This window comes from Centroberyx affinis, unplaced genomic scaffold (genome assembly GCF_046629955.1).
Source record: "Centroberyx affinis isolate AG114_WGS23_722 - 3 ecotype Tasmania unplaced genomic scaffold, CSIRO-AGI_Caff_v1 ptg001386l_1, whole genome shotgun sequence".
NCBI lineage: Eukaryota > Metazoa > Chordata > Actinopteri > Beryciformes > Berycidae > Centroberyx > Centroberyx affinis.
Window position 1 is genome coordinate 37936 of NW_027279869.1, and position 24011 is coordinate 61946.

The following is a 24011-nucleotide window of genomic DNA, read 5'->3' on the forward strand; positions in this document are numbered from 1 at the left end:
AAGTTGGCTACAGCTTGATACAAAACTGATAAATACAATATTGAATGTGGTTGAATTGAAATGCCATCTCTCAGCAAAAATAATGTCATAGATTGCATATAGTGAAGCTTGAAACTATATGGCTCATATGTGGAAATGAGGGAGGGGACAGTAGCCTACATGGCCGGAGCAGATAAAGATATACGGCTGTCTGCAGCATGTGACTGCATGTGGTTCTCAAGTGTATTCAGAGAGATAGATAGGAGAGGCAAAGTCAATGTATATGTTTCCCACATGTGATATTATTCAACCAAGCCACTTAAAACAGAGTAGACATAACATTATAAAGATGAAATGAATGGGTTCAGGCTATACAAGTGTACGTTTTTACCATAAGAACCAGGTTATGAAAGGTGCAGAGCCACAATAAAAGCCTTTGAACAGTTTTGATCCAAAAAAAGAAATCCACAATTTGAAAACAAAAAAATGACACCTACTCTTACAAGATGAGTAACAGCACAAACTGAAAAATATAGTACTATAAAATATAGTTCTTATTGAAGGTCAATAAGTCACCTGTTGATGAAATAACACTTGTACACACTAGTGAATGATAAACTGCAGGTAATGTTCTTTTTTTTTTCTCCCCAAAAGGATGTAGGCCTATAGTATTTTGGATTTTCATTTCTATACCTTTTCTCAGTTAATTTTACTCATGTTTCTCTTCCCAGATTCTTATACCTGCCAGAAATGAAATGGAAAAAGAACAGGAAATTGTCGTAATGTAGCCTATAGGTGAAGCCAGGAAAAGGCATTACACTGGTCTCATTAATATACCGTAGTTCATCTACATCTGGATCTTATTTTAGAGACCTTTTTTTGGTCCCTATAGCCACTGGCCTTAACACTCCCCACAGCCAGAAGTGGAAAGAGCAGTGCAAAAGTGCGGCTACTTCTGCTCAATGTTACTCAAATCAGTTTGTTTATCTGGAAAATTACTCAAAAAAAAATTAAGTACTCATGACCAAACATAATGAAGATTGTGTGCATGTTACCAAATAATAATTCCACCTAAAATTAATTCATTACCCATTTTTGCATTGCCCTTGTAACTAATTTAATGGATCCTTATCATCGCAAGGTTTGGGAATGATTCCATTTTATCTCATATATCAACAAAGCTGGTATCTCTTATAGGAGGCCATCTTATGTAGGAAAGTCCAGAGTGTCTTTTTATACGTACTACTTCTGTGACTTTTTCATGTAGAAGGAAAACTAGAGACTTTTAAAAGCACTCAGAAACGTAGCACCGCTCTAAAAATCTACTCACGTACAGCAAAGTAGAGCAGTTGTAACTAGTTAGCCTACTTTCCACCTCTGCTCACCCCTCAACATCACCTGAGTGAACCAGTCATTATGTGTCAAAAGGCACAGTGGAGAAAAGAGCTGGGTTTGTGTCTAACAAAAGGCCAAACCACACACACAACACACATAACAAAGGCCATTTGTTTGGTGAGAGAGTGGCTGTATGCTCTGGGTTTTCCATCTACAGCGTCAGGTCTGCTCTCTTTTGTCTGTATGAACATATACAATTTTTGTGTGACTGCAAGTCACGTGTAGGTGTGTACTACCTCAGCAAGTTTTAATATGAGGTTGTGTGTGTGTGTGTGTGTGTGTGTGTGTGTGTGTGTGTGTGTAGGACTGAGAAAGGCAGTATTAGGTCAAATCAGTGGAGAGCCAACACTTTTATTCAAATCACTTCAAAGAGATTAACAAAGAATTTGACCTGGTTAGTTGGTTGTGACACATTATAAGACAGTTGCACAATGCAGGATTTAAACACTAGGTGCTGAACAAAATCGAACAGGACTACACAGACGGTGCAGGCAAGACATAATAGACCAAACATAAACACACCAGCATACATTCGGAGGTGTCCCACTGCGTGCCCTTTGGCTCCACACCAACTGCTGGAATGGAAATGAAGTTTTTAAAGGGTTAACATGGAGCTGCTGACATCGAATGAGGTCGCGGTGAGACAAACATGGGCGTGTTCGCTCACAAACACACTCAATCACACAGCTGGAGGTTCGCCGACAACAGGTCCAATTAATTCAGTACACACACACACACACACACACACACACACACACACACACACACACACAGACACACACAAACACACACACACACACACACAGATAATTAATAAACACAGAGAAAGGAAGAGATTTGCATATTTTTCATTCATTTCTTTGCCCTCAACAGAACACCTACACATTAAACTGCTTTGTGAAATTGCTGCAGATACCAATATAAATAAATCACAACACGTATCCAATCCTGCCTCTTTCCCTCCCCTCTCTCTCCCATTGGCCCATGTAGACACATTTCAGTAGTAATGACCAAGCAGGCACAGAGATAACAATAGGTGGGTGCCGCAGCTAAGCATCTGCTTCCTTAATTAATCTGCATAGCTAATACTGTGTGTTTTATATAGCCGGTGTATCAAAACAACTGGCTATGTCACTCCTCCTGTTCATGTCAATGGGGGTGTGTGGTGGGAGGGGAGAGAGGGCCAAGGCTGGGTGAGTGATACCGTAATTTACAGGCAGATCCTGTAAATGAGTAGGCGTGAGCCGGGCTTGATCAGGACAGTAGGTAAAGTATTCATCAGCAGGCGGCTCCTCCCTCACCAAGCTACCCTGCCTCTCTTTAATTGCCCCCAGTGAAAGAGCTTCAGTAGGGTTATACAAGCTGGGACACTGAGACACGGGGATGTGTCCTCTGCTTCCGTAGGGGTCTTTAATTAGGTGTGTGTGTGTGTGTGTGTGTGTGCTCTGTGTACATAATAAAAGCTGTTGTGGGGGAAAAGGCAATTGAGGCGTCGTTGGGGGTGTGTACTGTGTGTGTTGACTCAATTCAAGAGGGGCAAGAAGGTAAATGCACCAGCAACAAGTTAATTGGTATTGACTGAAACACTGGGGCAACTTTATAAGAGGAGGGAGGATCACAACAAGGACAAAGCTGTGCTCCAACAATAGAAGCGATGTGTACTAGTGAAGAGAAGCACTTTATTGCCTTCCATATGACTCCATCAAATGGTCTTGAGTAGCACTGAGGCTTATATTAAGTGTCTTAATGAACGGATGAATGAATGAATGAAATCTTTATTGCCCAGAAGGGAATTTGGCTTGCACAAGATTATTGAAAATGACATTTCAATTTAATGTGCATACAATCTTCTATGCTTGCAATGTTGTGAGTTTGAAACCAGCTCATAACCATTTACCTTTCCGCCACCTTTTCCATCACTTCTCACTATATCATAAAATATATAAACCTACAATGCCCAAAAATGATCTAAACTAAATGGAAACATTCAAGACACAATGCATCAAGTTGACATAACAATAATGCACATTTGTACGATTATCTCCTCTGTCTCGGCACTGCTGTTTTACCTGTGCATGTCTTGTATTTGGCTGCTTCTAATGCTCATCATATATGGATTTTAAACACATTCTTCTAATGCATTTATTGTAATTTGCTGTGCATGAGAGCATCTTTAAAATGCCTAAAATATCAAAAAATGTACTCTTTAAAAGGGTGTGCCATTTTTAACACGTCTTAGTTTTGATTTGATCATTTGGTAACTTTGGTGTAAAAGAACAAGATGGATACAAATCCAACAATATCAAGTAACAGGTCAGTGCAGGGGGGTGGGGGGGTGGGGGGGTGGGGAGTCAAAACACCAGGAAGAGCAACGACCTTGAACTAAATGCTGACTTTGGCATCAATGCTCCTATCTGTTTCCCTTCTCTTTCCATTTCTTCCCAGCACCACTGCAATCTCCCTGTTAGAAACTGTCCGCACCACAAAACACACAGTGAGATTTGATTTGATGACCTAAGGGGCGGGAACAGTTGCATTGTTTTATTAATGAGGAGGAGGGCAACTAATTTAATAGATTGCTTTGATGAGTGAAGTGATTGTGAACGCACGTGTACATGCGTGCCTGAGTACGTGTGGCGTCCATTGGTGGGGGCTTTGTGTGGGAGTATAAAAGCGAGATGTCTGATTGTGGGGTTCCTCAAACATACTCCTCTGCAGCAGGTGTAGCGACAGATCAGCCAGTGGTAGTCAGGATTCAACTCAGTGAAGGCTGCTGATGTCAATGCAGGAGAATACAGCATGATGCTACAGGAGACAAACATGGAGAACCAGAGTTATTCAAGTACCTGTAAGTAGTAGATTTACATGCTTTTCTTTTCTATTTTGTTTAGATTTTTTATTCATATGCCATGAATAATAGGTTAATATTTCAGTCTTTCTCCATATCCAATCTTAATATTATGTGAATCTGTCTTGTGGCAAATTCAGAGCGGATCAGTGATTCTCAATCTGTGGGTCGGGACCCCCCAGGGGCTCACAAGATAATTTTGGGGGGTTGCAAAATTGGGGGGGGTTACTATACAAATTTATCATAATTTTTCAGATCTCTCTTTGATTTTTCTTGCTTTTTTCTTGTGAAATACTGAATAGTTTTCAGCTTCTAGGCCTCCTTTGATAATCAAATGAAACAACCTGAAAATGGAAAATATTTTTTGGGGTGAACTGTCTGCATATGCAGGCTGTGATGTGGGTCACGGGTGGGCATCTCTTTGTTTTAAGGGGACACGAGCCAAAAAGTTTGAGAACCACTGAATCATTTTAATATAATGTGGAACATCCAAAGACTTCCTCATCTCCTCTAATTCCAGTGGAGTTAGGGTGCAGTGAAGTCTTCGGTCCACAGGGAGCAGTATGGCCTTGTTCTGGATGTGGCGGTCATGGAGGAGACTCTGCAGTGCATCGTGGGGGATCAGACCAGCTGTGGTATCCAGGACGTCTGGACCATGAACAGTACCACACTGCCATGCCACAGAGCTCTAGCTGTTTCCCCAGTGATGGAACAAGGATATGGAGAGGGGATTATACTTGGTGAGCTACCATTAGTTAGCAAAAAAGTGAAGAGCAAATAAATTAATGTAAGCTCTGTTTCTCAGTTGATCCCTCTCTCTCTCTTTTTCTCTCTCTCTCTCTCTCGCTGTCTGCTCCTGTCTTGACCTTTTTCTCTCTCTGTGTAGCATATTTACAGAGAAGTGTATGTTGCGGTCTATGCTGTTGCTGCAAAGTGTTATGTGAAAAGCTATAAATACTACATTCCATCGTGATCGTCTTCAGTAGTCAATCTGTGGTTTATGACTTATGCCCGGCAATAGTTTCACTCCAGAGCCACAAGGACCTTTTTGCCAGAGAGAGCACACAGAGCCAGAGCAACAGAGCCGCAAAGCAGACACACTGAGGAAAACACACAGTGAGTCCTGTGATCCTTTGGATCTGCAGTGTAAATTTACTTATGAAGCATGTTGTGTTACACAGTTGTTGCCATGATTAAATATCACATTTCATACTCTTGTCCATAGTTTAAGATTAAATGAAAATTTCTATTCTATTCAAAAATCTCTTCTCTTCTCTTCTCTTCTCTTCTCCTTTTCTTTGCTTCTTCTTTTCTTCTCTTCTCTTCTCTGTTCTAAAAGCTATTTCTTCTCTTTTCCTCTTCTATCCTTTTCCATTCTATTCTATTCTATCTTTCTCTTCTCTTCTCTTCTCTTCTCTTCTCTTCTCTTCTCTTCTCTTCTCTTCTCTTCTCTTCTCTTCTCTTCTCTTCTCTTCTCTCCATCACAGTTTGCAGCCTGTCCTCTTCCATTACTAATCATGTATTTTTCTTGTTCTCTCTTCTCTTTATAGACGCCTCTCCCCCTGAGAGGAGGAGGAGGGATCGGGGACGGTGGCGGGTCCAGCACCGAGGAGCAGTGCGAGTTCGGACCGTCCTCAGCGAGTCTCAGCTGAGAGTCCTGCTGGCCTGCTACTCCCAGACGCCCCGGCCGGACGCTGCGGCCAAGCATCGCCTCGGTCAGCTGACCGGCCTCAGCCCGCGAGTCATCAGGGTCTGGTTCCAGAACAAACGCTGCAAGGACAAAAAGAGACGCGTCACAGGAAGAGACGAGGAAACCTACTCTGCTGTGAGCATGGATGTGTGGATTTGTGTGTGTGTGTGGTGATGGTGGTGGGTGGGGAAGTTAGGGGTGGTTAGGTGAGTGTGTGTGAACCTCAATCTATCTGTCTGCCTGTATACAAATGAGAACAGAATGTACAAGTTTGCTTATAATATTGTTGGGAACAATTAAGAGTTTTTGAGTGTCTCCCTCTCTCTCTCTGTGCTATGCAGTGTGAGCCAGCTGGACCGATGGTGGTCGTTTCCCCTGATCCTCCTGACTTTGCCCTGCAGATATGTGTCTATGAGTCACCATGGCAACCACTGAGCAGTCACAAGGACCTGCCACTGATTGAGATGTCACCCGTAAGTCACAGAAAAACATGATCCCATGACGCACCATGGCATGGGACCATGTGATTGCAATTTCAATTTCAGAATTAAAATTTACAATTGCTTATGTCTTATATCTATCAAGACATCATCTGTCTTTATAACCATAGAGTTACAGTATACAGCATTTAATGGGTCATAATACTGGTACAGATGTTAATGTTTTGCACCATATAAAATAACTGGGTCATGACTGGAATCTTTAATTCAAATATTCAGCTTCTTCTGTATGCATTTTAAAGTGTTTGTCATTTTGAAAATGAGGTTGTTTCCCTGAGTTTCTAGAGTTATGAGGTTTTTAATTACTGCCATGACACACTTTGAGGAGAGTGAAGAAACTGACAGAAATTTTAGTTAATCCTGTCTTTTACATCGGTAGACAGATGGAAAATGGTTCATTTGTACAGTTAAGCCTGTTTGAAGAAGAGTAAGCAAAGAGTCATTTGAGCGTGTTTGTCAAACTAAATAGTAATATAATTAATTTCCGCTGAAACAATATTCTAAAATAACTGATTAGACTGAAAAGTAATATACTTGGAAGCAGCTTCCTCAATACTGGCCATGACTGTGCATCATCACTGCTGGGCTGGTCAGCACTAGTTTCTCTTTCATTTCTTCACAGAGCACATGGTCATCAGCGGACCTGGACTCACCACAGCAGCACAGCCATGACGACACTATCTCACTCCTAACCATCTGAAAACATCCATAAGGTTTTACATATGCGTCTTCAAGTGGATTTTTTTTACTCTATGATGATGTTGTAATGTCTCACTCTATAAAACTGTAAAAGCACCTGTCAATCATGTACAAAATTTTAAATAAAAAAACATACACAACCAAATAATGTCTTTTTATTTTTATTTTTACTAAAGAAGCTAACCAAAATACATTTATCAGTAAAGTGGTATAGGTCCATGCAGAAAGAGGGAAAGAGTGACTTCCTGTAAATGGCTTAGATATGCAAATAGATTACAGTCAGTGCACGTGTACAGTAAATGCTGTACCACAAGTTTACATAGGCCACCCATCATCACAAGGAGCGTTAGATCATATAGATCATGTAGCGATGGGATGGGTGTCATTTCAACACACAGTTCTGGTAGAGTTTCAGTCTCTGGGTCTGTGGTTGCGACTGGTTCAAAACTCCCCATAAAAACAAACAGTAAAGAGGAACCAAGCCCCCGATCTGTCATCAAGAATTTCATTCCAAACTGAAAGTAACACTGCGTGAACACTGTGTGAACTGCACACACACTGATTGATATTCTCCAAGACACTGTTGAAGCAACATACATTGGAAGAAAAGTATTCAACTTCCACATCCACTGTTTCCCCTGTAATTTTATGTAGCAGCAAAGCTCGGGGGTAATTTCAGTTTTGGTTCCACATCTGTCCCTGTTCTGGGACCAGTTATGGTTCAGGTTGAAGTGCTAAAAATAGTCTTCCCCTAAATTCTTTATCACAACAAAAATATGATTTTTAAACAATTCAAACCAGACTTCAAACAGACCAGAATACAATTAGTCAAGAGGAAAAGTATGTGGGAAAATTATCAAAATGGCCACATTACACAGAGAAAGGCTGTGAAACAAACCTTACGGCCAGTGAAGCTTTCATAATGGACTTAGTTAGCCTCTTTGTGTTTAGGAGTGAAATTTGACTAAATAATACTGCGATTTTAATTTCAAATTCTGTTGTTGTGGGGCATCGCTGCTGAATAAAGGAAACACTGTCCACATCCTCCATGTGTGCATATGTCCATTATGAAAGCGTCACTTGCTGACAGGTTTGATTTAGCCTTTCTCTGTGTAAAGTGGACAGTTTGGTAACTTTTCCACATATTTTTCCTTTTACTCCTATTACTCCTGCATTCAAGTCTGTCCGTTTTTAGTCTGTTTTGCATGTCCAATTTAAATATTTGGGGCTTAAGGGAATGTTCCAACATTGTAACTACCATTCCACAAGGGGGCGATGCTGGCCTAAGCATGGAGATTCAGGGACCGAAAGCCACAACCTAAACAATTTTCCTTCATTTTCTCAGCAAGTTATTCATTTGCATAGCAGCACACAGAAGATCAGCTGACAAGATTGCAAAAGCACCCAATTAACCATCATGGCACAAGAGTTTACTCTGGGAGAGAAGCTGTACAAATGCAAACCAGCATTCCTCTGTGAGTTTCTCATTTGGTTGACTGTCTTGTGCCTGGGCTGGCCCTAGATGGGGAGAGAGATTGCTAGCTGTGCAGTGCAGTCATAATTGGGCTAATTTTCAGTCTACTGGCCTCTCTGTTTGCACTCGGTTCTCTGCCTGCATACTAACATGTCTTACTCCTCTCTGTCACACTTAAAAGTTTGTGCTTTGTGCATTGAAATAAACTTTTCAAAAGTGATGGGTAAACAAACAGACACTGAAACCAAACAGACTAGCTAACACAGAATACGTGTGCGACTTTTCATTTCATAGTTGCACAGACCTTCCTGTCAATTCGCTTCCTTGTTCTTTTTCCTAATGATCTCTGCTGCTGCTCTCTCTCTCTCTCTCTCTGTCTCTCTCTCTCTCTCGCTCTCTCTCGCTCCCTCTCTAAACAGGATGTTTGTGGCTCAGCGGGGCTGCCAGCAGCGGACCAGCACAACGCTGATGATCAGATAGCGTGGCTGTGGAGCGCCCAGCTCTCCCAGCGCTGTGGCAGATTAACTGGGATTTAGAGCTTCCATTCGGCTTCCCCACTAAACCAACACACAGCAAGAGACAGCAAAACACAGGAGGTCATGCAGCCGGCAGCACGCGGCCCTGCGCTTCCCCCCGGGCCGCTGTTGCCTTGACAATGAAGCCCCCCTCTGCTCAGATGCCTATTTCAAACTGCTTGTCATCCTCATACATATCATACATAAGCAGAATATCAGAATATCTCTTTGTGTGGCAAGCAGTGCAGTGATGAATATGACAGTTTGAGTCACTGTGTCTGAGTTTTCCACTTCTTATCTAATGAAGAAGATAACTGAAATGTTTGTCTGCATTGTGGTTGATGCACAGATGCAAGGATTGTCAAACAAGAGTAATCAAGCCTGCAAACATTGCGCTTAATGGTGTCTAATACTGTGTCTAAAACTGTGATGATGGTTACATCAAAGATTCCCAAGATGACTTGTGGGAATTTGGTTTCCTTGTATTGTACTTTGTTGCGTGTGAGCCTACCTACCACAATTAACATCAGATGCTTGTGTTGGTTGACAAGAGGATCTGAATCATAAGCACAAGTTGTTTTATGGCATAATAACAATGCCACATGTTGCTCAAGTCCTTATCTCTTGGGCGCCTGTCAAGATATAGGAGCGTTCACATTTTCAGGAAAGAACTAAAGGTGGAACAAAATGTGTGTTTGACTGAGTTTTTTTTTTTTTTTTAGCTATTGGAGAGCATTGATTGTGATTTGATAAATGATAGTTAAAAAAAGATAGACTTAAATAAGTTGTGGGAACTGTGGAGAGGAGAAGGAACAGCAGGGAAACTGGTATAGTAACAGTCACGTCACAGCAGTGTGTCCTGTTCTCTTCTCTTGTTTTATTAATAGTCTGCTTGACTTTTACCATAGAAGAAGAAGCCTTCATGGAAACAGGGTATTTCCTGTGAGACGCAACGAGCTCAAATAAAAACACAGGATTGGAAAGATGTGTGTGGTTCTGCCCTGTCCTGTTTTGCTCTCTCTCTCTATCCCCCCTCCCCCCTATCACTCCCTCCCTTCCAGCTCTCCTCCTCTGTGACTCTCTGGCTAAACCACTCCTTTCCGTAGATTTACCTTTTTTGGCCCTAACTCTCCTCATAAGTGGCTCGCAAACTGAGTTGGGGTGAAAAATACTCAGTTTTTGAAAGGTGTCACTTTTCAAGCTCCCGCTATGTAAACACGCCGAACGATGTCTGTCGGATAAAAGGATAAACATAAATCTATTTTGACCCAGTGTAAGGATCAAAGCAGGTCAAACACGGACCCTAAATGCGTCCACCTCCACTCTGACTGACACAACCGATTCTCTGTTGGCAGGATTTCCACGCATGTTGTTTTTTCAAACATGCACGAGAAGCTGAATGTGAATTAGGCCAGTAAGTAGTGTCATTAAGTCAATGACGCCCAGACACATAGGCCTTTCACACAGAGGACCCACTGGTGTGTATACACATGTGCCATAGATACAGGACACAATTAGTCTCCTGTTTGAATCAACTGCTAATCTGCGATCGGGACCTGCCCCCCTCTCTCTCTCCATACAATCATATGAGCTGAGAGCTGAGAGCCGTTTGAAATATTACATCACCTCTCAACGGTCACTGGAACATGCTGGACATAAATCATATTATGTTAACAGTTAAAACCTGAAACATATATGTTGTTTGTATACTTTGCAACTGCTTGCTTTGCTTGGTAATGACTCATGTCCCTTCTCATCAGATTGCGTTCTGGTAGGCTAAAAGACTTTCATGATAACACAACTTTCACCCCTATTAGAGAGGGCATTGTGAAAATGACTCATGGTATTATAAATAATGAACCAAATCGTGTTTTTCCATTAGCTAATCTCTTTGTGATATTTAATGTGTCAAGCCTTAATAATAGATGCTAATTTACATGAGTACAATGCAGGAAAATCAAACTCTTCCACAATTACGATTTTCAACAATGTTAGGCAGTTGCTTTTTCCAAGTGCACCGTTTCTCCTGCAACCCTCCGAGGCTATTTTTGAACAGAAATTTTCCAAGGCAGCAAGAATTCAAAGTGAGTGAGTGCCTCGGTGGTGGCTGTCTGGTAGAGAGGCAGTCCGCCGAGAGATCGCGCGTCTTAATCTTTTGGTCCCCGTCCATGAAAAACAATCATGAGGGTCAGAGCTGCACAGAAAGCATGAAGTTCAACAAGCGCCTCGGAAAGGCAGATTTTGACGTGATGTCGTTCACTCCTTGTTGATAAAACTTGGTCCTGAAGGCTGCCTCGCTGTTACTCCTAGAATGTGATTAGAAAATACCCTGCTGATGAGGTGTGTAACCAAACAATACTGGGGAATGTCACAGCGTGGCAGGTTGGAAGTTGAAATATGAGCAGCGGTGCCAAACACAAACTCATGCCCACGAGATAAGATGCCCATCACTGCCAGCACTCTTTTCATAATATAATAAAGATAATATTTAGAACTTTGACTATGCTTTAGAAATGGCTCTGAGCCTGTGTGTGTGTGTGTTAGAAGGATTCCAGGTGCTGATAGTGGCGTTTAGGCTTGTATAGTGATGGATGGTGTTGGAGCCATGCGTTCACTTTCCTGTGTTAGTGGTTTGATTGTTTTGGTTTAGACTCGGCAGGATACAGTCCAGAGGTGCAAGGCCAGGGCAAGGGTGTAGGGTTGGTGTGTGTGTGTGTGTGTGTGTGTGTGTGTGTGTGTATGTTTGTGTGCCTATGTTTAGTTTTCTTTAACTCTGTTGGGTCTCAGGTGGTCCAGCCCAAAGGCCAAACGGTTGGAAAGGATGATCTCAGAATGAATGTAATTTCTGACTGTTTATAGAGAGGGCACACGAACCCTGGACAGACCTGGCTCTGACACTCCATTGTTGGCTCCACTGTCTGCGGCCCGCTTCGTTTATTTTCACACCGCATTCCCCTGAAGCAACCCTCGTCCACCTCCTCCATCGCTCTCTCCTCTCCTCTGTTGCCTTCACACTCCATCAATAAACAGCCCATCGCCGCGCTCACAGCCACCCTTTCTCGTCCACCACTGGAGCATGCTGGTGTTGTACCCCCTCCGGCTGCCCTGCACCCCCACAGCTCCCCCCAGCACATGGTTGGTAGACGGGGGGGGACATATGTGGGATGACTGGGTCGGCTGGCTGGGTGGGTGGTGGAGGAGACGGCTGTGATCTCAGCAATGTGGCCATACGGTCCTGTGATACACTCATAAACACAGGTGGACCGCAGCACCGCAGGCCAGGGACGCAAGTGTGTGTGTGTGTGTGTGTGTGTGGGTGTGAGGGTCCAGAGAGAAGCTGCGAGGACATATGCCCCACAGATGCCCAGAAACTCTCCAAAATATAAACTGTACAGTGACTCAAAACAAAGGAGATTAATCACCACTGTGTGCTTTGGTACGGCTGATCATGCCATATGAAGAGCATAAGCTGTCTTTAGATCTGTGAATACCGCTGTATGTCTCCCAGGCAGTCGCATGGATCAGCAGGTCACCCCTCAGCGACAGAGAGCATAATTATCTACAACCTGTTACACAGTAGATGGAATTACCAGCCAATGAAATCTATGACTCTGCAAACTACTGCTGGATAATGAAACATATGGCAGGCTTTGCAGACCAGAAGTGAATAGACCTTGACTAAAAAATTATTGGATATACCCACTGGAAGATAAGTATAGGTTAGGGTTAGATTTAATCCATGTACGTGAAAGAGACCTAATAATTCACCAAATTCACTTAGTGTCACCCCTGTCACCTAATAATTGCAGTTTCCTTTGAAGTTAAAATAGGTTCGATGTCCTTCTCCTATGTGTAAAAGTTTTCCCTGAAAAGACCCGAGTGAGACAGCTCTACAAAATATGATTCTGATTTGCAACAAAAAATTCAAAGAAACTTTTTCTAACTTGTTCTATTCACACATCATGTGAATTGTGTTTGGGTTGCTTGGTGGAGTAGTCATGTTTTGGGCCCTCAGTCAGCTGTCACAGTTGCCCTGTCTAATGAGATGTGAAGTTTGTGTTTTTAGCCTTTATTTCGGCCGGCTTGTCTCTGGAGCCGGGGAGCTTTAGGACGGCCATGCCCGACGGCCAGCCTGTCTTATTGTTGTTGCCGGTTGAGCGGTCACCATGGCAGCCCCTGCTACCTCTGCAGATCTCTATCGAGGCTTTCTTTATGTGAAGCATCGCCGTGTCACACAGGCCACAGAGCCCACTGTCTGTCTGTCAGATAGAGGCTGGTAGCCCGGATCTGACTGACCCCCATTCACACAGTGATTCATTCACAGACGTACACCATTCACTTCACACAGCCAGGCAGAGTTACATACTGGGAAAATACCACTGGACTCGCTTAATTCCAGTGGCTTAATTCCCATATGAACGTACACACATACTCCGCCTCTGATATTGAATGGTTTCACAGTGTATCTGGTAATTTAGGGATTCATTTTACAATATTGATGCTCCTTTCATAATGTATTTCATGCATCTCAATATTTTCAGGATAACCACCTCATGATGTACTGACCAATGCACTGCTGGACACTCACTACAACTGCAACCATGCTGTATGCCATGCTGCTCCATTACATATATCTAAATTGTTTATTGCATGTAGAATATTTTGTATACATATGGCAACATTGAATAAGAATCTGTGTTTTTTGTTAAGAGTGTAGATATAAACTTTTTTTTCCAGTTAATAAGGGAATCAAAGAGGGAGTAATGCATTTGTCTGAACAAAAGATAAAAGTCTTTTGTGTGATTTATGAAAGTGTGAGAATAGACCTTTTGACCTCTGATAGGAACTGATTGCTATAGCAAAAGTTCAATCAGGGAGACTTTTCTTATGCACACACTCTCTCTCTCTCTATAGTTTTAGAGATAGGAGATTTTCCCATGCTGTCAACTTCCCACGATGTCAGCTGTCATTTCCTGCTTCTGACATTTAACCTATCAGATCTCTACACGTGTTCTGAGAACCGATCATGAACCGATTCCTGTCTCGTCTGCCTTCGGCTACCATTTCACTGCTGGTCTTTATCCGCCCGCTGCCCGCCTCCACCCCATCACATCCTGCATTGATCCAGGTCCTCAAGAGGGAGATTCCAACTCCAGGAATGAGGCTTGATTAGTCACATGCAGGAAGTTCATCTCTCCAGTCCTCTCACCACCACCAGCTTTTATTTTAATAGAATTTGAATAGAAATATTTTTTCAGAAAATCCTCCAACTGAAAATCTTTGAACTTTTTTCATTAAATCCTCTGACCAATAGCCAATCACTTCAAAATTTTGGCAATTACTAAACAATGACAAAAACAAAGTTTTCCTATGTTTATGTAACATTTATGTTGAGTTTAAAGTAAGAGAAAGGTCAAAATTTGAAAATGAGATAGATATTAACATAATCTGATGCATAAATATCAGGTTTCCCCCCGTAGGGAGCATGTTCCCTGCAGTGCAGGAACATTCCCTTTACAAAATTTTTATCTTTTGTATTATAATGACAAAGTTGTATAATGTTATGATTTCATTATCTTCTAAATGTGGTCACCTGGCTGGGTATATAATATTTATACTCAAATTATATTTATTTGAACAATTGAATGGACAATGGGGGTGTCTTGCCCCTGGCTATATGTATGTGTATATGTATGCATATGTATATGTATAGGGATAGATAGTTTGTCTTATCTATCTTAGATTGTCTATTTGGACTGTTTGTGATGTCTTGTTGTTCTTGTACCATGCTGTGCTGGTATAACTGTAAAACTGATGAAAGTGATTCTGATTCTAAAACTGTTCTAGTGGATTGTGGTGATGGAGTCTGGTCTGTTTCTGTCAGTGGGTTAGCTCTTAGTTAGTTCTCAGGCTCCAGCTGCCTTCCCTGGGAGGTCTGTCTGGTCCATCTGAGGGTGGGGGTGAGGTGGGGTAGGAAGGGGTTTCTCTGGCCTCGGGTGAGATTGGGTGTGGAGGTGGTGGTGGTGGTGGATGGTGCATGATTGGGGGTCAGGGGAACATGTCTGGAGCGCCACACTGAACTACTTGAGCATTCCTCCGCCTCTCAAGGGAACCGCAGCCTTTGACCTCCTCTTATAGAACGGCAGGCTACAGACAGCTAAGACATACAGATATATTTCCATGAAAAGGATGCAAGGTCTTTTTTGGTCTAATTTGCTGTGTTAAGATTTTTCAACCCTCTAGATGTTTGTTTGTGTGTTTAGCAATAAAGAGTAATGGTTCTGGTGTGAAGGAGAGAGTGTAACAGTGTGCACAAACACGCAGAAAAACACTTGCATAGACATGTGCATGCCCACGGTCAAGTCCATACAAACACATTTGTCTTGCGTTCACACACACACACACACCCACTCACCCCCCCCCCCCCCCCACACACACACACGCGATTCATATACAAGCTTTCCCAGGCATCAGAAGAGCATTGCTGAGAAAATCGGGCAGATTCAAAGGGCATGATTGTTTACATGACTGAGGTCCAAGTTATTTTTAACATATTTTGTCCAGGCAAAGGCTTGAACTGTTTAAGAAAATAAATAATGCTATAAAGATCTCGATGTTGCAAGTTCCTATGTGATCGTGTGAGAACAGGGATGGTGACATTTTAAAGATGAGGCAGTGAGAATAAACAATTTAGATATGACATCATATTTACAAGCACTTGATGTCATTTTGAGGTCTAGGGCTTTTTCATTTTGTTTTTACCTACATTTTCATCTTCCCTTTTCTGATTGTCATTTCCTGTGATCTTCTAAGAATGAAGAATTACATTGTCAAAAAGGTCCTTTCGTTTGTGGGTGAGACAGAAAACTCTATCCATTAATGATTATGTCATCTGAAGTCCATTACGTATTCCACTTCCTTCCCCATTATTTATTTCTCTTGCTCCCTGCTGATAACTTCTGCTTACAACCAGGATGAAATCTAGAGTAAATCACATCTCTAAGTTCCAGCTAGCTTATCTTCTTGAACCTGTGTTTGCAAAAAAGAGAGATAATACTCTTGGACAGACTGACATAGTTAACAAAATGACTGACTTGCAATAAAAACACAATGTATATCCATCCATCCATCCATCCATCCATCCTTTGATGTTGCTATTTTGAGCTGGGCCCAGATAAAACAGTTATCTGAAGGGAGCAGCAGGGTTGGTCCTCAGACAAACAGCCACCTGGAGCTCTTTAAGACCCCGCAGTCCACTGATAACCCCCCCAGCACCATTGCCCTAGATACACTATCAGCTCTCAAAGCTCTACTCAGGACCTCCTAGAGAGAGAGAGGTACCAACACTCCACACAGGGAAATATGTGACAGAGATACAGATAATGGTCTAATGGTTTAAACTAAACAGAATCTGGTAAATGGTTTCTTTTGTTCTAATATTCTGCTGAAATATTGTAAGAACTAAAAAAAACCTGCCTACAGATGTGTAATGTGGACGAACTTGTAGAATCCTATAGAGGCTTTGCAGTTCTGTCACAAATCTCACAAATCAAGGCTGCATCATGGAGGTCTATTGGAGAATGTGTGTGCAAATAATGGCTAAATATATAACAACTGTTTCAGGAAATAAGAGACATCTGATGTTATAAATAAAAGTGAGAAATCTATAAGGTACATTTATTTCCAAAATTAGGCTACTGTGACACAGGAAACTTGGCTTTGTTAGCTCGCTTGCTAGCCAGCAAAAACAGCACAGAAATTATCCATGTCTATTCAAATCTGTTGTTGTATGTTTATATGGCTGTCAGAGGGTGCATTACGTCAAATGAGTCTAATATTAATTGATTGGCTATGCTGGAGCTGTTAGTGTTGTTCTCAATCTTGTATATTTTTTGGGGGGGAAGTGCGTAGACTACAGGAGTAGAGGACAGCGGGGTGAAGGCTCAAGAGGCTCTCCCTTTCCACCGCCAACACCCCCTGACTTCCCACTAAACTTTACATTCCCTAACAGCTAACTCACTACCGGAGCCTGCGTCAGATTGGCATGACTCACAGTGCTGCACACACAAAGGCCACGCACACACACACACACACACACACAGACCCACACACACACACATGTACCATGCACCACCACCAGCATCACCGTTACATAAACCTTTACAAGGCTATGTTACAAGGCTGTTTTTTCACGATCTTCTGACCCATAGCTACATTTCCTCTTTCCCAACTATCCGAAATATCCAGGAAATCTGTATCCTTGCAGCAACATGGAGCTGAGGCCTTTGGGGTGTTTTGATATGGTTATAAATGGGTTGTCAGAGAGTCTGTACATCTCTTGCTGGTCAGGGTAAAGTCAACATCTCTGGGGGCCATTCATTAATCTGCAAGGCCTGGGCTGACATGTGCAAGAGGCCAGAATGCCTGTAACTCCTCACAATCAGTGACATCAGAAATAGAGAGAGAGAGAGAGAGAGAGAGAGAGAGAGAGAGAGAGAGAGCGAGAGAGAGACTAGGGGAGGGCAGCCAGCTCTCACAGCCTCCACAACCCCACGTCTACTCCACTCTTCCTCAGTCTTCTGCTCTTTCTTGTCTTTATCCATCTCCCCTTCTTTTCATCAACATTTGTTACGCTGTCGGTCACTGTTAGCCATAACTCCCTCCCAGTACTGTCATCCATCACCGTCTCAATTTCTTGCCCATTCTCCCAGCTCTATTCATTCTAGTTTGATTCAGGGGAAAAACAACATCTGTAGAGAAAACTGAGAAGATAGACAGTTTAATAGAACCGAGCAGACAACAATGAAAAGAGAAGAAGAAAAGAAAAATAGGCCGCCCATAACCACAGTCCACTGGGTGCCATTTGGTGGACCCTTTTACCCAAAGCACCTTATAATCGGTGCATTTGGATGGTCACAGTGGGAATCGGACCCATGGCGCTAGCAGCCATGCTCTACCCATTGAGCTATAGAGGACAGAGTCTAACAGAATCAAAACTAACATTGCATGCTTATAGACAACAGGTCCTCCTTTCTCCTCTAATATTTTACTATATGCAGATGGATTTTTGTCTTTGAGCAATAGTCAGTTGGGTACAATTCAATCAAAACAGGTGCATATAAATAATTTGATCTTAATCTCAAGGATCTCTGGGTGAGAGATTTTCTTTTCTTTCTGTATGGCCTCTCTCTTTATGACTGAAACTGAAAACACAGTTACAAAGTGCTTTACAGTTAAAAGAAGACAAGAATAAAGTTAAGATACAAACAATTTTGCCGATTGTCTTCTTCTGTTCTTTATTAAGCCTTGTTAAAATATGAACAATGACAAATGATACTAAGTCCACGAATGAAGAACTGACTCAGACTGACTTGCTAAACCTGAGCCGTGTTTCTCTCCCAGTTCTCAGAAACTCTTTTCCCACTCTCTGAAACTCTCCCAGCCATCCTCTCAACTTTCTTTCGACCTCTTGCCCAGCCTCTCGCCATCTCTCCCAGCCTGAATGTGAAACCAAGCTCTCCCCAGGGTGAGCAACGGTAACTAACGCCAGTGACCATAATGTGGGAAAACTACAACGAAACGCATGGCGTAAACACACAATGAGAGGTAATAGCCCCCACCCTCCATTTCCAACCACTGCACCATCCAGTGGTCGGAATAATGGATTGTACCGCTTGTCTTTTGGGAATTTTATGGGAATGTGCGTTCTGTTCTGTAAACACAATGCAAGGCCAGCTCAGAGCAGAGCGGGGTGGGATGGGGTAGGGTGGGGGTGGGGTGGGGGGGTGGGGGGGGGACAGATTAGCAGAACTCAAGAGAGCGGTTAGCGGGTCAGACACAGTCCTCAGCCTGTCTGCAAGTCCCATAATATCCACATCCAGCTGTGGTTTCTCCTCTGTCCCCTCCTCCTCCATCAGTTGGCTGGTCAAGTCACACATCACTGGGTCTCACCATGTTACCAGGAAAAGCCTGTGATACAGCGGAGAACAGTTTGGTACCCAGAGGGTTGCTGCATGAAATTCCAGGTCTCATGACACAAAACACAAGCTTTATTTATACAGTGAAGGTTGACTGAGCACACCTGGTCTTTTCTTCAACACCCTGCTTTACAATCATGCAGTTACACACATGCCCACCTAGGAGTTGCTCAGCACAACTGCAGTCTTCTACCATACTATTTTCTTCTTAAATTTCTTCTGCTTTTCTTCTTAAAATAGAGGTTTTCTCTAACCTTTAAAGCTACCACTGCGGCTGTTCATCTAGATATTTTTGCACAGAGCAGACTGAATCCTCACCTTTCACTTGCAGTGGCCCTGCCTGTCCAGAGGATATGATAACCTGCTCCAGACCCGACCTGCTCTTTCAAACTTCACATGCAACCCCATGGGCCCCGCCACAACCCATTTCTATATTTAGCTTCCCAGACTCTCTTCTTCTTATCTATGACTCCTTCTTTCCGAATAAAGTGAAAAAAGTGCATAAAAGGAGAAAGATAGTGTGACTCTTCCATCCCCATCCATTCCAGTCGGCTCCAGTGGGAGAGGTCTGACCTATCTCACACACTGGAGGGGCAGAGGGAACCAGTCATCCTTCATTTTGAACATGAAAAACAATGTCTGATCAAAGCATGGATATACGAGGGGCTGTAGCTTTGCTTCGTGACCTGTCAGCGGAGGGGGTAAATACCATGGAAAGGCAAACAAACAAAGCCTAATATGTCAGTTTGTGTGCTTTCCTAAAACTTTGGATGACTTTGGATGGGATGACTGAATCTGGATATCACTTTCTGTGCTTTTTCAAAAATCTGACTGTCAGTATTAGTTGAGAATGCTTCACTGATTATTTAAACCCTTCAAATTTGGACCTATCCTAGAAAATGTTTGCATCTTTTTATATGAAGTTGATAACGCAAACTGCCGTGAGTTACCCAAGAGTAAGGGCAAAGCTTTAGGTACAGGCCTAATGACAGAGGATGACACAACCTCAAGGTACAAAATAACTGTCTAGAAAAGTAGGCCTGGGACAATTATTTCAATTATAACGAATGTGTCAGGACAAGTAACTGCTGTAATTCCATGACACATTGGGGGAGACAAATTAGCTGTTCCAGTCTGACACCAGTCAGCTGCCTGCTCATGTGAGGTACAGAGAACAAAAACAAAACCCTTTGACCTACTGTAGAAAAATCAGTCTAATCAATCAGACTAGTCTCCCACATTGTAGCTGCTTGTTTGACAATGCAAATCAGTAACATAAACACAGAAGTGACACATCTGCTCAATACTTCAGCATCTGGTATGATGACACACACGGCTTTGACCTCTCTCCTGACTCATAATTGGTGGTAAATGGTAAGTGGAGGGGTGAGGGAGGATCCCGCCCCGCACCGGCTGGGAGACGTGAGAGCCGGACGGTGACGGTCAGAGCGAGGGAGAGTCACGGTGCGGAGAGGATGCCGAAAAGTTCAGGACACTAGTGGCAGTTTGGAAAATGTTTCAGTGACAGGGAACTTTTATGAGGACAAGCGCAAGATATGGAACTTCGACTGAACAGTGGATATACATTTTCGACAAACGCATATTTTGAACCACGACTGTGAACGCGCAGGACAAAAAAATACCTTCTAAATCTCGCACATCTCACTATACCGCTGGGATGTTTAGTTACAGGCCAATAACTCAAACAGGTACGATCAGTTACTGCTATGGTATGGTAATGAACAACTCTTTATACACTTACTAATTTATAGTTTGCTGTATGAAATTCTCACAGTTTCCAATTGGATACAAGCACCATACAAGCGTTGAACAACTTTTCCAAAACAGGAAGGTTACTCAGACTTTAATGGGTAGGCATTCCTACATTCTTGTTTCAAGGAAACATAAATATGGAATGTGATGAGTTCAGAGTTGATAAAACGTTGCCAATGCACTGTTTTGTTTTGATAGTTGACTGTATAACGTTAATATTACTGTGTTTCAGTGGATTTAGGGATACATTGTGTGAAACTTCAGTAAACTTCAGAGTTACATGACAGCATAATTTCAGCGTTGTTTTGAAGCTTTTCAGATATATATTTATCCTTTAGTCACAGTACTCATAAAGTTACATTTATGGCATGGCATTTATAAACACTAGCAGAGCACTTAGGCTACAATTTGTGAAGCTATTACGTGTTCAAAGACGCCAGTAATAAAGAGCAACGATAAAGTAGGCTACAAAATAATCTGTAACCTACATCATCTCAAACTTATTCTTGATGCATAATCTATTTTTAAGTGTTTCTTCATAATATTACTTTAACCTCTGTTATTTAAATTAGTAGGAATGTTGGTAGCTCTAACTTTCGTGACTTTAGAGTGTTGAAAGTAAATCTCTTTGCACTGTATTTAATTGGCAGGTCCTTGAGGAGGCTGTGAGATGCCAGTGGTGACACTGCCAGGTCAAGTAGCCTTGCTTCCCTCTGCTGTGTCCGGTGCTGTGGCGCCCTCTGCTGTGTGACCGAGGAAGGCCGGGAAGGGCAGGCAGCATGGGGAACATACTGGAGGAAGGGATGAACGCTGTGATCGTCAGCCACTACAACCACTCGGGGAAGTGGGACCGGCCTCGCAGCAGCGGGGCCTGTAAGATGGCCGTGTTGCTGCTCATCTGCGTGCTGATCGTAATGGAGAACGTCACGGTTCTGCTGGCGCTCTGGAGGAACAAGCGCTTCCACAGCCGCATGTACTTCCTCATTGGCAACCTGGCGCTGTCAGACCTGCTGGCCGGCGTGGCTTACGTGGTAAACATCTTCACCTCGGGACGCAATACCTACTTCCTGACCCCGGCCCAGTGGCTGGCCAGGGAGGGAAGCATGTTTGTGGCCCTCAGTGCCTCCACCTTCAGCCTTCTGGCCATTGGGATTGAGAGGCACATGACTATGGTGCGCCTGCGTCCATGTGAGGCGGCGGGCCGGGGGAGACTGCTGGGGCTGCTGGGGGCCTGCTGGGCTGTGTCAGTGCTGCTCAGTGCTCTGCCCAGCCTGGGCTGGAACTGCCTGGACAATCTGGCCTCCTGCTCCACAGTGCTGCCGCTCTATGCTAAGAGCTACGTGGCCTTCTGCATCAGCGTCTTCAGCGCCCTGTTGGTGGCCATCATCATCCTCTACATCAGGATCTACCGCCTGGTGACCTCCAGCGGCCGTAGGGTCAGCAGCAGGCCCTCAGAGCGCTCGCTGGCCCTGCTGCGGACTGTGGTTATCGTTCTCGGGGTGTTTGTCATGTGCTGGGCCCCTCTGTTCCTTCTCTTGCTGCTGGATGTGGGTTGCAGCCCGGACAGCTGCCCTGTACTCTACCAGGTGGACTGGTTCATCGCCCTGGCCGTGCTCAACTCGGCCCTCAACCCCCTGATATACACCCTCTCCAGCAGGGAGATGAGGGCCGCCTTCTTCCGGCTGCTGTGCTGCTGTCAGACCAGCATGGAGTCCAGCGGGACTCCCATGGCAGGCAACCCCCACCTGGGCACCATCATCCCCACGGCCGAGAATAGCAAGTCCAGTTTGGGCGGAGTAGGGGGCAGCGGGGCTGGAAGGTCCGCTATGAACAGAGGGAAGGTTCCTACACCTTTGCACTCTGACAACAAGCATGGTGATCCCTCCACCCCCGCTGTGCCGCACCCCTCTGGGCCGGCCGACCTGCTCTCGGCTGTACTGGTCAAGGCCGGGGCGCTGCCCTCCCTCGGCAAGTTCTGACTGAGGCCTTACAGTCATACAGAACCATACAGAAAGAACTGACGTAGTCCTGCTATCAGACACTTTTTGTTTATGCATTGTGGTCAGTGTAGCACGGATAAGTTAAAGTGCTGACTAAGAAGCAAAGACATTTTAGTTTGAGCCAAATCCACAAAGCTGACTGCTTTGTACGGATTGTAGATTAGAGTACAACCAAGATCATGTAAAGCCACTATTTACAGCAACTCGACAATATTATTCACAGCAGCAGAATAATTGAAATGTTGTGTCTGTGTCTGTCCATATTTCAGAACTATGAAATGTGTTTGGGCAGTTTCATGGAGATGGAATAAGCCAAGCCCCAAATAAAAGAAGAGTGACTTGGTTTACTCCATGTCTGTCAAACTAGTCTTGATAGTGCTTCAAAGAAGTCATAACAGAGTTTAATTTAGCTTTATCAATATTGTGTCAATGTATCATGTTTTTGTTAACAATGACGATTGTTTTAAACAGCAAAGATGAAATCGGGGCACTTTTTTGCATGTAATATATATATAGTATTCTCAAATCACCTGGCTTTTCTCTCACTGTTTGACTCTGTAAACTATTTATTTTCCATGAAAACCTTTGCCCTCTAAGTACTATAAACTGTGTGGTATAATTTTTGCTTTGTGTGCATAAAAGCCATCACAGTACAGGGAGTTTAATATTGACTGCGTATGTTATGATTTGAGGAGTGAGGAAAAGAAAATGTCTCACAGACAGTTCTGCCTCTCAGCAGCATGTCTAGAAGCCACTCACACATCCACTAACCACTAGTGAGTAGGAGTGTTGGATTTGAATTATTTAATGGTGGTAGACTGTAAATGACATTTCAGCCTAGGGTGGTGTAGTGCCTAATAGCATTTCATACCAAACAAAATAAAATCCTATTCCCCTTTATGAGATTTTCACTCGTGTCATGTCGTTATATTAAATCAATGACTTGCCCGCTTTCAGTCCCCCTTCCCCCCCTTTCCTCTCACATCCAAGCCAGGTCGCTATGTAGACGTTTTTTGTAAATAGGACAAGGTGCAATTACATCAAATCCTGTGTAGTAATAAATGTCTCAACAAGCTTTATGTAGATTTTCAGATATTTTTTTTTTTCTGGTGAGTCTTATCTATAATCTTTTTGCTCTCCATGGATAGCAGATGTTAGCTC

The 24011-nt window shown here is 43.2% G+C and overlaps 2 protein-coding genes across 2 annotated transcripts; both read left to right on the top strand.

Moving 5' to 3' along the window:
- The first annotated feature begins 4905 nt into the window (after nucleotides 1-4905).
- Nucleotides 4906-7151, top strand: LOC139649645 (insulin gene enhancer protein ISL-1-like). Its single transcript, XM_071526117.1, has 4 exons — nucleotides 4906-4962; nucleotides 5773-6047; nucleotides 6254-6385; nucleotides 7035-7151. Exons 1-4 carry the CDS (start codon nucleotides 4929-4931, stop codon nucleotides 7110-7112), a joined length of 519 nt encoding a protein of 172 aa, XP_071382218.1. The 5' UTR covers nucleotides 4906-4928; the 3' UTR covers nucleotides 7113-7151.
- Nucleotides 7152-20540: 13389 nt separating this feature from the next.
- s1pr3a (sphingosine-1-phosphate receptor 3a) lies at nucleotides 20541-23811 on the top strand. The gene is made up of 2 exons (XM_071526120.1): nucleotides 20541-20786; nucleotides 21501-23811. The coding sequence occupies exon 2, from the start codon at nucleotides 21630-21632 to the stop codon at nucleotides 22827-22829; it is 1200 nt and encodes a 399-aa protein (XP_071382221.1). The 5' UTR covers nucleotides 20541-20786; nucleotides 21501-21629; the 3' UTR covers nucleotides 22830-23811.
- Nucleotides 23812-24011: the final 200 nt, after the last annotated feature.

Excerpts from the sequence above, each read along its gene's own strand:
- LOC139649645 (XM_071526117.1), top strand. The coding sequence starts at position 4,929 with ATGGAACAAGGATATGGAGAGGGGATTATACTTG. Across the intron at positions 4,963-5,772 it reads TGGAGAGGGGATTATACTTG|ACGCCTCTCCCCCTGAGAGG; the intron begins GTGAGCTACCAT and ends TTCTCTTTATAG. Across the intron at positions 6,048-6,253 it reads ACGAGGAAACCTACTCTGCT|TGTGAGCCAGCTGGACCGAT; the intron begins GTGAGCATGGAT and ends TGTGCTATGCAG.
- s1pr3a (XM_071526120.1), top strand. The coding sequence starts at position 21,630 with ATGGGGAACATACTGGAGGAAGGGATGAACGCTGTGATCGTCAGCCAC.